This window comes from Carassius carassius, chromosome 38, assembly GCF_963082965.1.
Source record: "Carassius carassius chromosome 38, fCarCar2.1, whole genome shotgun sequence".
NCBI lineage: Eukaryota > Metazoa > Chordata > Actinopteri > Cypriniformes > Cyprinidae > Carassius > Carassius carassius.
Genome location: NC_081792.1, coordinates 8,379,561 through 8,393,993, shown reverse-complemented (window position 1 = coordinate 8,393,993; position 14,433 = coordinate 8,379,561). Strand labels below are relative to the sequence as shown.

General features: G+C 40.8%; 1 protein-coding gene across 1 annotated transcript in view; it reads right to left on the bottom strand.

Annotated features, from left to right (window-relative positions):
• Nucleotides 1-14,433, bottom strand: part of LOC132119250 (adenomatous polyposis coli protein 2-like) — a 44,890-nt gene that overhangs the window by 12,671 nt on the left and 17,786 nt on the right. The window contains exons 2-7 of the mRNA XM_059529058.1: nucleotides 12,948-13,106; nucleotides 8,931-9,021; nucleotides 7,046-7,304; nucleotides 6,348-6,456; nucleotides 2,831-2,944; nucleotides 2,367-2,462 (exon numbers count right to left, since the gene is read on the bottom strand). Of these exons, the coding sequence (XP_059385041.1) occupies nucleotides 2,367-2,462; nucleotides 2,831-2,944; nucleotides 6,348-6,456; nucleotides 7,046-7,304; nucleotides 8,931-9,021; nucleotides 12,948-13,091 (813 nt within the window). The 5' untranslated portion in view covers nucleotides 13,092-13,106. The remainder of the gene's footprint in view (nucleotides 1-2,366; nucleotides 2,463-2,830; nucleotides 2,945-6,347; nucleotides 6,457-7,045; nucleotides 7,305-8,930; nucleotides 9,022-12,947; nucleotides 13,107-14,433) is intronic.

Here is a 14,433-nt window from a genome sequence, read left to right as displayed (position 1 = left end):
CTTATTAAACATTAGGTTTGAAGAGCTCACTGTCAGTCTGATGCAGTTCCGAGCAGACAGATATGTGCTGTGATGGGAATCTCTTAGACTCAGAGAGCTATGCTTCAAAAAGACAACTTCCCAGTTACTGAGCAGCCAATAGGAGGCAGCTTGCAGATGGCATGTCCTGTTTTCTGCTTAGCAACACTGAGTGCCAGCCTGTGCTGTGAGAGAGTGTCAGGTGAGACTGGGTGGATGTGAAGCTGTGCAGTGCAAAGACAATCCTAAAAGAATAACGCCTCCGATTTTCCCATGTCCCTTAAGTAAAATGCTAAATTACCATTTTATTAAATTACAATAAAAATTTAATATAAAATGTTAATTTAACAGAGTAGTTATGCTGCACTACAGGTCCTTCTAAAAAAATTAGCATATTGTCATAAAGTTCATTATTTTCCATAATGATAAAAATTAAACTTTCATATATTTTAGATTCATTGCACACCAACTGAAATATTTCAGGTCTTTTATTGTTTTAATACTGATGATTTTGGCATACAGCTCATGAAAACCCAAAATGCCTGTCTAAAAAAATTAGCATATTTCATCCGACCAATAAAAGAAAAGTGTTTTTAATACAAAAAAAGTCAACCTTCAAATAATTATGTTCAGTTATGCACTCAATACTTGGTCGGGAATCCTTTTGCAGAAATGACTGCTTCAATGCGGCGTGGCATGGAGGCAATCAGCCTGTGGCACTGCTGAGGTGTTATGGAGGCCCAGGATGCTTGGATAGCGGCCTTAAGCTCATCCAGAGTGTTGGGTCTTGCGTCTCTCAACTTTCTCTTCACAATATCCCACAGATTCTCTATGGGGTTCAGGTCAGGAGAGTTGGCAGGCCAATTGAGCACAGTAATACCATGGTCAGTAAACCATTTACCAGTGGTTTTGGCACTGTGAGCAGGTGCCAGGTAATGTTGAAAAACGAAATCTTCATCTCCATAAAGCTTTTCAGCAGATGGAAGCATGAAGTGCTCCAAAATCTCCTGATAGCTAGCTGCATTGACCCTGCCCTTGATAAAACACAGTGGACCAACACCAGCAGCTGACATGGCACCCCAGACCATCACTGACTGTGGGTACTTGACACTGGACTTCAGGCATTTTGGCATTTCCTTCTCCCCAGTCTTCCTCCAGACTCTGGCACCTTGATTTCCGAATGACATGCAAAATTTGTCCAAAAGTCCAGTGCTGCTTCTCTGTAGCCCAGGTCAGGCGCTTCTGCCGCTGTTTCTGGTTCAAAAGTGGCTTGACCTGGGGAATGCGGCACCTGTAGCCCATTTCCTGCACACGCCTGTGCACGGTGGCTCTGGATGTTTCTACTCCAGACTCAGTCCACTGCTTCCGCAGGTCCCCCAAGGTCTGGAATCGGTCCTTCTCCACAATCTTCCTCAGGGTCCGGTCACCTCTTCTCGTTGTGCAGCGTTTTTTGCCACACTTTTTCCTTCCCACAGACTTCCCACTGAGGTGCCTTGATACAGCACTCTGGGAACAGCCTATTCGTTCAGAAATTTCTGTTTTAAGTTTCTGTTTTAGAGTTTTTAAAAGCCTTAGGAATCTTTTGCAGGTGTTTAGAGTTAATTAGTTGATTCAGATGATTAGGTTAATAGCTCGTTTAGAGAACCTTTTCATGATATGCTAATTTTTTGAGATAGGAATTTTGGGTTTTCATGAGCTGTATGCCAAAATCATCAGTATTAAAACAATAAAAGACCTGAAATATTTCAGTTGGTGTGCAATGAATCTAAAATATATGAAAGTTTAATTTTTATCATTACATTATGGAAAATAATGAACTTTATTACAATATGCTAATTTTTTTAGAAGGACCTGTATAGTGGAAACCACATACACTTCTGATTCATTACTTAAGACTAATTAATGATGATTATAATTAATCATGTTTGTAATTAAAATTAGCAATTGCTAGCAATGCAAAAGCAACTTTACATTAAGCACTGTTATATATCATATACAGTAATTCAATATTTGGAATTTTTTATAACGTTTTTTATCCATTTTTTATCAAGGGACCCCCCTCGAAATGCGATTGGGCTAGTTTCGGGCTAGTTTAGTAACATTTGGCCGGGTGTTGTTGTGAAAACCTGGCAACCCTGCCTTGGACACTGTTTTATGGCTGCATGTCGGTTATATTTCATATACTCGACTTTGATTTAGTAGGTTTTTTAATATTAATAATGTTTTAAAATAAAACTGTTGCCCTCATTTAAACTTTTTAAGACTTTTTATTATTTGTTATTATTGCGAGCATCACAGTTGAATTTTATGATTCAGGCTCAAATGGAGGACAGGGGTGAATGTGTCACCTGAGTCTCTGGTAGAGCACTCTTCTCTTGAGGACCACGTGAGCTCTGGGCCTCCTGAAGCTCTTTCTCCAGCTGCTCCAATCGAGCAACACGGATCTGAAACATGCACAGTACTTATTAATATATAGTGGACATTTGAATGCATGCTGTACTTTCAGAGAACATTATCATACACCATTTTATCATACAGCTCTATGATCTCTGCTAAAAAGCTCAGTCTAGCAATGCAGTTCATCAAACCCTGGCTGATTAAGGGTAAGGGTAGTTCAGAAGTCTGGTTGGGAACACCAGCATCCAAAACACAATGTAAGCTGTGCTGGATGTTTGAGTGGTAGGATTGTGGTTCAGGTCAAGTGTTGATAAAAGCATGACGTGTTTGTGACAGACATGTGACATTTAAGCTGGATTTACAACTGGATCTTTGTTGATGAAAACGTGGCATTAAATCTATAATCTACTCTTACTTGTGTTCTCTGAACCATCTCGTCACTGGTGCCGAAACGTTCCTCCATCACGGAACGCAGTTGTTGGGCTTCAAACTCCAGCTGTTGACGAATAAAATCCACTTGTATGGAGAACTGTGAAGCACAGAAAAACACCCAGATATCATTTGTACTGCATGCGTACCATTGTTTTTACCATTCAAAACAACATCTAACCTCTAGAGACATGAAAAAGACTTGTAGACTGAACAAACCATTCCATAAAACATATTTAAACAACATGCTTATTGTATGGATTCAATAATAATAATAATAATAATAATTCATTACATTTATATAGCGCTTTTCTAGGCACTCAAAGCGCTTTACATAGTCAGGGGGTATCTCCTCATCCACCACCAGTGTGCAGCATCCACCTGGATGATGCGACGGCAGCCATAGTGCGCCAGAACGCCCACCACACACCAGCTTACTGGTGGAGAGGAGACAGAGTGATGAAGCCAATCAGCGGATATGGGGATTGTAAAGGAGGCCATGATGGTCGGAGGCCAATGGGCGAATTTAGCCAGGATGCCGAGGTCACACCTCTACTCTTTTCGAAAGACATCCTGGGATTTTTAATGACCACAGAGAGTCAGGACCTCGGTTTAACGTCTCATTCGAAGGACGGTGCTTGTTGACAGTATAGTGTCCACATCAATACACTGGGGCGCTAGGACCCACAAAGACTACAGGGTGAGCACCCCCTGCTGGCCTCACTAGCACCTCTTCCAGCAGCAACCTAGTTTTCTCAGGAGGTCTCCCATCCAGGTACTGACCAGGCTCAGCCCTGCTTAGCTTAAGTGGGAAACCGGTCTTGGGCTCTAGGGTGATATGGCTGCCAATAAAAAATTTAAATAATAGGTTTGGAACAATATTCTATAACAGTGGCGGCTACTGGTCTGTCAGAAAGGGGAAGCCTACATCATAAAATTGTCTATTTATTTAAAAGTAAATTCTGCCCTACGTTCCTTTTCAAGAAAATGGTCTGTGACCCTGTCGTACCAACTAGGAGTCTTTTCAAGTGACTTGACCAGTGTCCTCTCAATGGCCAGCAGAGCTAGGCTGCTTAAACGGCCTTGGCCCATTGTGTTTCGGGTGTAGGACTTGATTCGCTTTAAACAGGAGAAGCTCCTTTTTACACCTGCAGATGTAGCTCCAATTGTTGCCACTAATGAGAACAGTTTGTGAAGCTGAGGCATTGCACTGTCCAACTCCATGTTTTTAAGGAACACCAAGTAATCACACAGCTTTCCCCTGTTACCCTGCAAGTCCAAATCTGAATACAGGACTTGAAGTTCTGACCTCAGTCTTCCTGAATCAAAGTGATGGCCATAACTTTTCAGGACACTTTGGAAGGCCTCCTCTGGAAATACCTGTCTCATGTCATCAAATTTCCCTGGATTGACTAATTCTAAGAAGAGCATGCTTTCCAAATTTGAAAAACGTCGAGGAATCTCCTCCAAGATGTTATCAAGGATGGCCATGTACAGATTTCTGTATCGCACTTGGGGATCCTGCAATTGGGTCAGACGGCGCTTTCTCATGGGCTCATCTCGTGGGTCTGATGTTAGATCTGCTGTTTTGGCATAAATGGCTTGGAAAGCCCCCTCTGACCTCTTCTCTTTGACAAATGCAAGAAGAGATTCAATTCTGTTCTTGCAGTAAAGAACATCCATCACCCTCTGCTGGATCTGAAGCCATGACAGCAGCCCCATCATAGGTCTGTGCCACAAGCTTGTCCTTAAAATTGTAGCCCTGCATGTTCTCATTTAATATTTCAAAAACGGACTGGGCATCTCGCCCCCCCCGAAACATAAAAAAATCCAATAAAGCGCTCCTGAATTTTACCTGCACTATCCACATAGCGAACAATGACAGAGAGTTGGGCACGGCAGGATATATCAGTTGTTTCATCCACCTGCCATCCAAAAAAGGGAGCATCCTGAATTTCATCTCTGATCTGATCAGAAACGGTGGCTGCAAAAGCAGAGATCAAATCATACCAGAAAACACAGTTGAGGACTCGAATTGTGTGGACAGGACAGAGTCATATTTAGCTAATGTTTCTGTGAACTCCCTGTAATTCCCCTTGTTGGATGATTCACTACTCTCATCATGTCCCCTAAATGACAGCTCCTGCCGGCCAAGCAAGGATGTCACATCAATAAGGCGGTTTAGGAAGGCCCTGTTTTGTTTGACTATTTCATTATGTTTAGCCACTTGAATGCGAGCACCTTCATTTATTGCATGCTCAACCCTGACCCCGCCCATGCAACTTAATCTTGCACATGCACTCACATGTTCATTGCTCTTTTCATGTCTTTTATATGCCCTGTCAAAGTTAGACAGATCTCCAAACCCCGCCTTTGACCAAACAACACATCCGTGAGATGGTTTCATCAAGAGGCATGGCCAGCAGTACATTTTATTTGTCACAGCACTTCCAGTTAGCCAGCTAACTGACCTGTTATTTTTCCCTATCTTTTGCACTAAATCAATCTTAGGTGTTGATCTGCCCTGCTGTTTAATTCTAAGTTTTTCCTCGTAAGGAACACTTTCAAATGGCTTCGCCAAAATCACGTCGACAATATTAGCACCGTCTGCCATCGTGCGCAGTTTCACCCACGACGCTAGCCTAGCCTACTAACGTTATATGAATGAATGAATGAATGAACAATCTAAAAAAAAAATATTAAACTCTGTAAAACTGAAACAAGGAATGTGGTGTATAATTGTGTGAAATGTATGATGAAAATCAAGCAATTTCGCCAAGCAAATATCAAAGAAATAGGTTGCAGCAGTTTTTATTTCGACTGAACTTGAGAAATCCGCGATGGGACTGAGCGCGAATAGCTTCAGTGATTCTTTATAGTACAGAATCGCTGTCAGTCAAAAGGAGATGCAGTCTTTCGACAGACCCTCCGATCATCACGCAAAAGCTCGGAGTCCGGGCCAGCCCACTCCCCATTCACCCCCAGAGACGCTGAGCGTCCATGACCGTCTAGTTTCGAAGCGCTGAAAAAAACCGTTCAAAGCAGCCCGATTGAAGTCAATGGACGCTGGGCTTCAATAGAGAAATGCACTGTGACGCTGCAGGAATGTATGAGAAGGAAATCGAGTCAGCCGACCTGCTATATGTAAACTGATTCTGAACGAACTCGTCTTTGAGATGAACGTTTTCTAACGCATTTTTAGTCAATAAAATGTTAATACAATAGTACATATTTGACCATTAATTTTGTGACATTATAAGGGAAGCCGAGCTTCCCTTGCAGTCTTAAAGAAATCGCCACTGATATAAGTAAAAAAATGACAGAATTGTCATGTTTGGCTAAAATGTGTTTAAGAATCAAACTAGACAAGGGCATTACCTAGTTAAAAAAAAATCTAGGTTTAAGACAATCTGGCCATTAGCAGTAAAACCAGGTGACCTTATTTTTGGCTACAGACGCACACAGTCCTGTCAGTGAGTAATTGGAGTGGAAAGGCTGCTTACCGTATCAAGCCGTGGCAGTTCAGCCAGTCTCTGAGACAATCCTTGCAGCTGTGAGTAATACCACCGCCGCTCTCTCTCCTCTTTCTCTATTTCACTCATCAACATGGACCTAAAACACACAAACACACACTCCTGAAACCTGAAATTACTGTGCTCAATTGCCGTTGGGCAGATCACTTTCATGAGTGTCAATTTAAATAGAATTGGCCACAGACCACATAAATGTTTATTACATATATATGATTTAGGCTTTTATTCAAATCAATTAAACAAAATACAGTAAAATCAAAAATACAGTAAAAACAATAATATTGTGAAATTACAATTTAAACCAACAGTTTTCTATTTTAATATATTATAAAATTTAATTTATTTCTGTGATGGCTGAATTTTTAGCATCGTTACTTCAGTCTTCAGTGTCACATGATTTTTCATAAATCATCATTTTCTCTGTACTTAAAGGGTCATGAAACCCTCTGAGATTTTAGCAGAGGTGTTTGTGTTGCACATCATAGAAGAAAATGTTAGCATCCTGTAAAATGACCTACTTTTGACTAGCAATAGAAAGTAATTATGGTTCATGGATGTTACCTAAACTAAAGACTACTGGTTATTAAAGAGGACAAGCCTCTAAGGCAAATAACATTTCGGTTAAAAAACGAGACAGATGATTAGAGTTTTTGATGTGATGATCTCACCTCTCTTTACAGAGATCCTCTAAGTGCTGGGCAGTGACACGGCCCTCTCCAGTCACCTGATGAGGGTTCCCGGGGTGCACGGCTGAGCCCTCTCCAGATGAGGACTGGCGGGACGGTGGACAGACGGGACTCCTGGCTCTGCCGATGCTCAGTCTCTCTTCGCCATCACCTACCTGGCTAGCCATCTTCTCCGGGATCACACGCAGGTTGTGAGGCTGGTACTTGAGCTCGTAGTAGTTGGTCAAGTCCATATGTAGCTCTATAAAAACAAGGAAATTCATTTTTTGGTCTTTTGTAGATTCTTTAATTTCTTTTGTTGACCATCGGTTGATTCATTGATTTTAATCGTTCTTCATTTTGATTAACCAATAATAGTTCTTAATCCAAAGATTGATCGTTAAGTCTATGCTGTTTTCTGATGATGCGTGAACATAATTTTACTGTGAGCAGAATGTGAAATGCGCTAGTAAAGAAGCCTAGCACGAGAGCTATTCTGTGTACATGTCTTTATGCTATGATTTAATTAATTACATGGAAGCACGGCATGTTTTAAAATAAAAACGCAGTTAGCAACCACCGAATAGCCCACATTTCGATTTAATAATGATGAATAATTAATATTTTGTATAATTTGTTTTTTAAATCATACCTGTAAACTCACATTTTGGCCAGGAATGTTTTCAAGGCATTTTCTTTTCATATAACCTCTGTTTAACGCTAGTATTAACAATGTTTACTTGATGCTAATGCTATAATTCTGCTGCTCCACAAGCGCCACCTTCTGGCAAAGAGTGAATTTGCGTACACACTTATTCATATTTTAAACAGAACAGTTTTATAAATGTTAATTGGCATGTCAACATGAAAAATTTGAAATTTGGCATGAATTACTGTCAGAAAAGAGTTTTTATTTAAAAGTTTGAACCTAACCTTTAGTATTACAGTAATGTACCAACTGACAGGGTTCCTTTTATAGTTACAGCATTAGTTGAGAGATTGTTATCCTTAAGAAAATTGACATGTACTGTACCTGATATACAGAATATACAAATGATATTAAATATAAACTTAAATGGAAATGACTTGTGAAATCTTTGTCAGTAAACAAGCCTACCAAGAATCATAAACAGAACTGAATGTCCTGGAAATTATTCAGGTTCAGTATTTTTTAAAATCTGAATGAGAACCAGTTCTCCGTTTCCATCCCAGTAAGGTCACTACAGTGTTGTTATATTCAAAGTTGTCTGGAAAGGTGTGTGAATTGATTTATCAAAATGTTATCTGATCTTCACCTAAGTTGCAATGCAATACCAGAAAAATAAAATTTCTCTAAAAAATAACAAAAGCAATTTTCATCAACAATAGGATGGCTTTGATAGAAGAAAATTTTTTTTTTGCTGAGATGGCATGTCCTCAATAGTTTTGATTGTTCAGTGTTGAACTGAAACAGTTTTGCAAAGAGGAATATTACAAAATTTCTCATAACTGCTGTGCAGTTCTGATCTGCAATTACAGGACACGTTTGGTGGATGTTAAATAAAACCCAAAGAAGCATTATCTAGTTATTAAATCCACTGTGTTCAACTTAAGATTTTTTTGTATCACTTGTTTAAACAGGCCTTTTAATTAGAATGTAACTACAAATTAAATTTAACTGAATTCCATAAACTATTCTATAAAGGTATTCTCAATATCGGTTTAATTCTGTGTGATTTTTATGGTAGTTAATCATATACATTTTGTGTAAAATATCTTGTTAATTCATCAAAAACATCATTAAATAAGTAAAGATTAAGAAATAAATATATTACAGTGAAAAGCTAAATGCCACAGTTAAATGAACAGCAACAGCTATGTAGAGAAGTGGATAGGTTTCCTTCAGTACCTTTGAGCTGGTCCAGCACATCAGTTCTGCCTGAAGAGGCAAGAGTTCCAGCCTCCTGCTCCAGTTTACTCTGCAGCTGCCTCAGAACCTCCTGTTACAGCAAACGCAGACGTTTCGTCAGTAGAGTTCAGTTCAGTGAAAAACGAACTCATGTATTTCAGAGCAAAAAGAGAAACCAGATGACCTCATCTTCATAATGCATGCATCAGCTCAGTTTGAGGGGAGAACTGATTGTGAGAGTGAAAAGATTTGACGGGGATTACACTCAGCATCTGGGCATGTGAGCCACAGTGGAATCATGGGAAATTGAATATGACCTATGCATCACCTGTAATCTCATAAAAACAGTTGCTGAATCAGTTTCAATCAATGCTTTTGTGTAGAGAAAAGCTTAGAGCATTTAAGAGTACGAGCTGTGTGTTTTTTTAAATGGATTATTAAAGGGATAGTTCGTCCCCAAATCTTTATAATAAGTCTTAATTTACTCACCCTCATGCTGTTTTAAACCTGTATGCAGTTCTTTCTTTTTTTTTGAAGGAACACAAAACATGATATTCTGAATAATGTTTCAATATTTTTTGAACTGTACAATGAAAGTCAATGGGGTCAAATTTTGGTTGGGCTCCAGCATTCTTCATAGTATTTTCTTTTGTGTTCCACAGAATAAATCATTTGAATGAATATTGGATATATGCAGAAAAAAAAAATAATAATAAAAAAAAATAATAATAATAAAGAAAATACTAACCCGAAATTTTTTAAGTAGTGTAAATATAATGAACCTTTGTAGAATTATTATATATGAATGTTGCAACTGTTACCATTTGAAATTAGTAGCTATCTCTAAGTCAAAGTAAAACTGACAGAACAAAGCTCTTGATTCCTAATGAGCTCTTTAGGGGTTTTATTCCCAGTAGGATCAATGTCTCCAAGCAGTTAAATTGACAAAAAACAGGCATGGATCTGTATTATTCAACCTACACACATCCTTTTACGTGTATTTCTTCATCTGAGTAATTTCAGTGCCATCTTCAGTGGTTTGTTGGTGTGATTTCATGCACAGGAGCATTTAATATGAACAGGAAAAAGACACTCCCATTTTACTGGAACTGGAAAGCTGAACTGGCATCAAGCTCATGTAACACATCAAACATTCTACAATTTAAGACACAGGGTCAATAATAAAATTAGCTCCATGGTCTAATGGTTGCCTTCTCTGCTCATCTGAGAGCTGTAATGGGCAACAGTGATTTAAATCTGTGCTCAAACATCACTCGGCTTAGAGACACTGGACATTCATCATTAAAATCTCCAGACATGTTGTGGAAAGTATTGTCAGGGCTGAGACAAACCAGTGCATTGGAGACTCAGTCCTCACCACACAGATCTACCCTTCACACTGCTCTTCATACTTCATACGCATTAGACAAAACTATCAGAAACACTGAACAGACAATATTCCAAATGAAAGCATTTTTGTCACAATTGTGACTTGATGTTTAGATGTGTTTTTATTTTACAATGTTAATGTTGTAGAGGGGTCATATAATCTATTATAATCTCTCTTTTGAAATACATATAAAAACTTAATATTTCGAACTCCACAGTCCAAAAAGACACTTTATTGAAACTAAGCCTGGCCACATTTACACATCAACAATGACTATTTGGTGTTCAGAAACAGGGCTGTCTATTTAATGAAGTTAGATATATAATTATATAATAATAGATATATAATAATATAATTATATATAATATAGTTATATAATAATATAATATAATATAATATAATATAATATAATATAATATAATATAATATAATATAATATAATATAATATAATATAATTGTGGCGAGTGGGACGGGGCCGAGGGACATGGGAACAAGGAGTGAGGCCGGCAATGATTTGGAAATCAGTGACACCTGCGACCCACTGCCGGTCTCGAGTCCCACGTAGGAGATGGAAGGATATAAAACTGGAGCGACGACAGTGAAGGACGAGAGAGTGAAGGCCTGGGCTTTTAGTTGTATTTTGGTTTTTATTTGAGTGCACCAGTTGTCCGTGAGGGGCTAGTGCGCTGTTTTGTGTTTATTTTGTTATTAAAGCTTCATTTTGATTGTCCGCCGGTTCCCGCCTCCTTCTTCCGGATGAATAGGAAGTTTTAATTCATTACAGTGGTGCCGAAGCCCGGGAGAAGGAGGGACGCGCTGCTGAAGATCCCTCGCTGCTGTGGTGAATCCGCGGTGCCACGGAGCTGGCGAGGAGGATGCCGCCATGGACGCTCGAGGCGGTGGACTGGAGCGAGTTGCCGGGGACGGGCGAGCTCGCTGCCGACCGCCCATGATATGGAGGGGCGGCTGCCGTCCGTGAGGGAGCGGAGGAGTCGGCGCCGTTCGCCAGGGGGCCGGAGCCTGCTGCCTCCGTGAAGGTATCCGGAAGAGCAGGGAACGGGGGACTCCTGCCGGCTGCCCAAAACCGGAGGAGCCGTCGCCGTCGCCGTCCACCGGGCGGCGGAGGGGTGTCGTGCCGTCCGCCGAGGGCCGTCCAGTGCCACCGCCAGGCACCGCGGAGGAGATCGCCCAGCTGGTGGAGGGCCGAGCAGCAGTACGTCTGGGAACCGGAATTTTTTTATTTTTTTTTCTCCCCTCTCTCGTCTCTGTCGCTCCTCCTTCCATCTCCTTTTTTCTCGCCTCGTCTGTCCCAGAGCCGTTAGGTTCCCGCAGGTCCCCGTGAGCGGTCCCCCCGGAGGGAGGGGGGGGGTTGAGTAGAGCGCAGTCTCGAGGGTACCCCCCGGCCTGCGAGGGGCGATGGGGGTATGTGGCGAGTGGGGCGGGGCCGAGGGACGTGGGAACAAGGAGGGAGGCCGGCAATGATTTGGAAATCAGTGACACCTGCGACCCACTGCCGGTCTCAAGTCCCACGTAGGAGATGGAAGGATATAAAACTGGAGCGACGACAGTGAAGGACGAGAGAGTGAAGGCCTGGGCTTTTAGTTGTATTTTGGTTTTTATTTGAGCGCACCAGTCGTCAGTGAGGGGCTGGTGCGCTGTTTTGTGTTTATTTTGTTATTAAAGCTTCATTTTGATTGTCCGCCGGTTCCCGCCTCCTTCTTCCGGATGAATACGAAGGTTCTAATTCATTACAATAATATAATATAATATGACAAAATTTATATTTTTTCTGAAAACAGAAAATATAAAATCAAATTCAAAACATAATCAAAACCATAACCGTATTTCAATAATAATAAAAAAATAAATGAATAAAAAAAATAGCACTGGATCTGGCTGAGTGTCAGCTCTTAAATGCATAGCAGCACAAAATAGCCAATTATTTTACCTCAGGCTAGAAAATTAAATGATGAAATGAACCCTTTAGATTGTAAAATGTTGTGTTTGTGTGTGTGTTTGGTAACAACACTTCTTTTTATCCCAGTTTTTTTTTGTAAAGCAACAATTTCAGCCTTTCATAGTGTAAACCTCCAAATCACCAATCCTGCTCCTGAAGAGCTACTGTCCTGCACACTTCAGTACACCTGTCTGTAATTTTGAAGTAACCCTGAACACCTTGATTAGTTGTTTGGGTGATTAGGTGTTTAATTGTGGTTGGAAATCTGTAGAATGGTGTTGCTCCAGGAGCAGGGTTGGAGACCCCTGGTGTAAAGTATCTTTGGTGCTTTCAAAACATTGATTTTTGTTTGAGCAATTCAACATGTCAGCTTCATGTATATCAGAGGACTGATAGAGGACATAGCACAGCTGTCTGGAAACATCGGAAAATGGCTTGATTTTGTTCAATTCTGTTAAGGCCAATATTATTCTGAAAGATTATTTTGAACTTGTGTAACAGTTTCTGTTTTATTTCAGAAGAGCTCTAAAAGGTTCAAGCAGAATCAAAGATCTAGTATGAGGCCTGACTCCAGCTCATGGGCCATGATCATAACTGAGTGGCCGAGGCTTACTTGTGGAGCCAAGGCTGTCATTTGACTAAATTTGATAAAATCTGAGCTTCACTCACCTTCATGTCAGAGGTTTCATTCTCCAGCTTGGACAGGTGGTGTGAGTTGTCCTGAAGCTCACGGCGCAGGTGAGAGTTCTCTTTACGGAGATCCTCCACCTGCCGCACCAGCTGGTCATAGGAGGCCGTTGGGTATGACATCATCACTCGATGGGATCCCTGAGAAGGTCAGAGGGCAGGGGTCAGTCAGTGCAATCTTAATCACATCTCCAGGGTCATTATTAATTCACTGTATACAGTTGATATCATGACAGTCAACAGTTCATCCTTGGAGAATCATATTGAAAACAATATTTACTCAAGGTGGTCAAGCTGTTTTAAAGCTTAATATGGTCAATAGTTTTTGGGAAAATTATTACTGGTTTTACTGTTACAAATTAAAAATAATAGAAACAGTCCTACATGTTGTCATAGTTTAAATGCATTTGTCAAAGACCCCTTTTAAAGTCGGTGAAGTTATTACCTATACAATATACCCTATATCTGCTCAATTATCTGATTGGTTAGTTTATATTTTAAATCTATCAGTCTGACATTCTGTTCTTTAAAAAACCTTATAGCTATTTTTCAATTCTTTCCCTTACTGTTCAGCACACTGATCAGGCATATCATCATGACCACCTTCCTAATATTGTGTTGGTTCCATTTTTACTGCCAAAACAGCCCAGACCCGTCGAGGCACAGACTCCACTAGACCCCTGAAAGATGCTGTGGTATCTGGCACCAAGATGTTAGCAGTAGATCATTTAAGTCCTGTACTGTAAGTTGTGAGGTGGGGCCTCCAAGGATCTGACTTGTTGTTCAGTACATCCCACAAATGCTTGATTGGATTGAGATCTGGGAAATTTGGAAGCCAAGTCAACACCTTAAACTCATTGATGTTTCTTAAACCACTCCTGAACCATTTTTGCTGAAAGGGGGCACAGCCACCAGGGTACACCGTTTCCATGAAAGGTTGTACATGGTCTTCAACAATGCTTAGGTAGGTGGTACATGTCGAAGTAACATCCACATGGATGGCAGGATCCAAGGCAGCAGAACGTTGCCCAAAGCATCACACTGCCTCCAGCGGTTTGCCTTCTTCCCATAGTGCATATGTTCCCCAGATAAGCGACACACACACACCCGGCCATCTGATTCATCAGACCAGGCCACCTTTTTCCATTGCTCCGTGGTCCTGTTCTGATGCTCACGTGCAGACTGTTGAATCTTCCAGTGGTCGATGAGTCAGCATGGGCACCCTGACTGGTCTGCAGCTATGCAGCCCCATACTCAACAAACAGCAATGCACTGTGTATTCTGACACGTTTCCATCAGAACCAGCATGAACTTCTTGAGCAATTTGAGCTACTGTAGCTCTTCTGTTGAACTGGACCACATGGGCCAGCCTTCGCTCCCCACGTACGTATATATATATTGGCCTAAATGAAAATCATGAATTTCAGTGCATGCACCTAACCATGACCACCCAGGTTTGCAAGCGGAG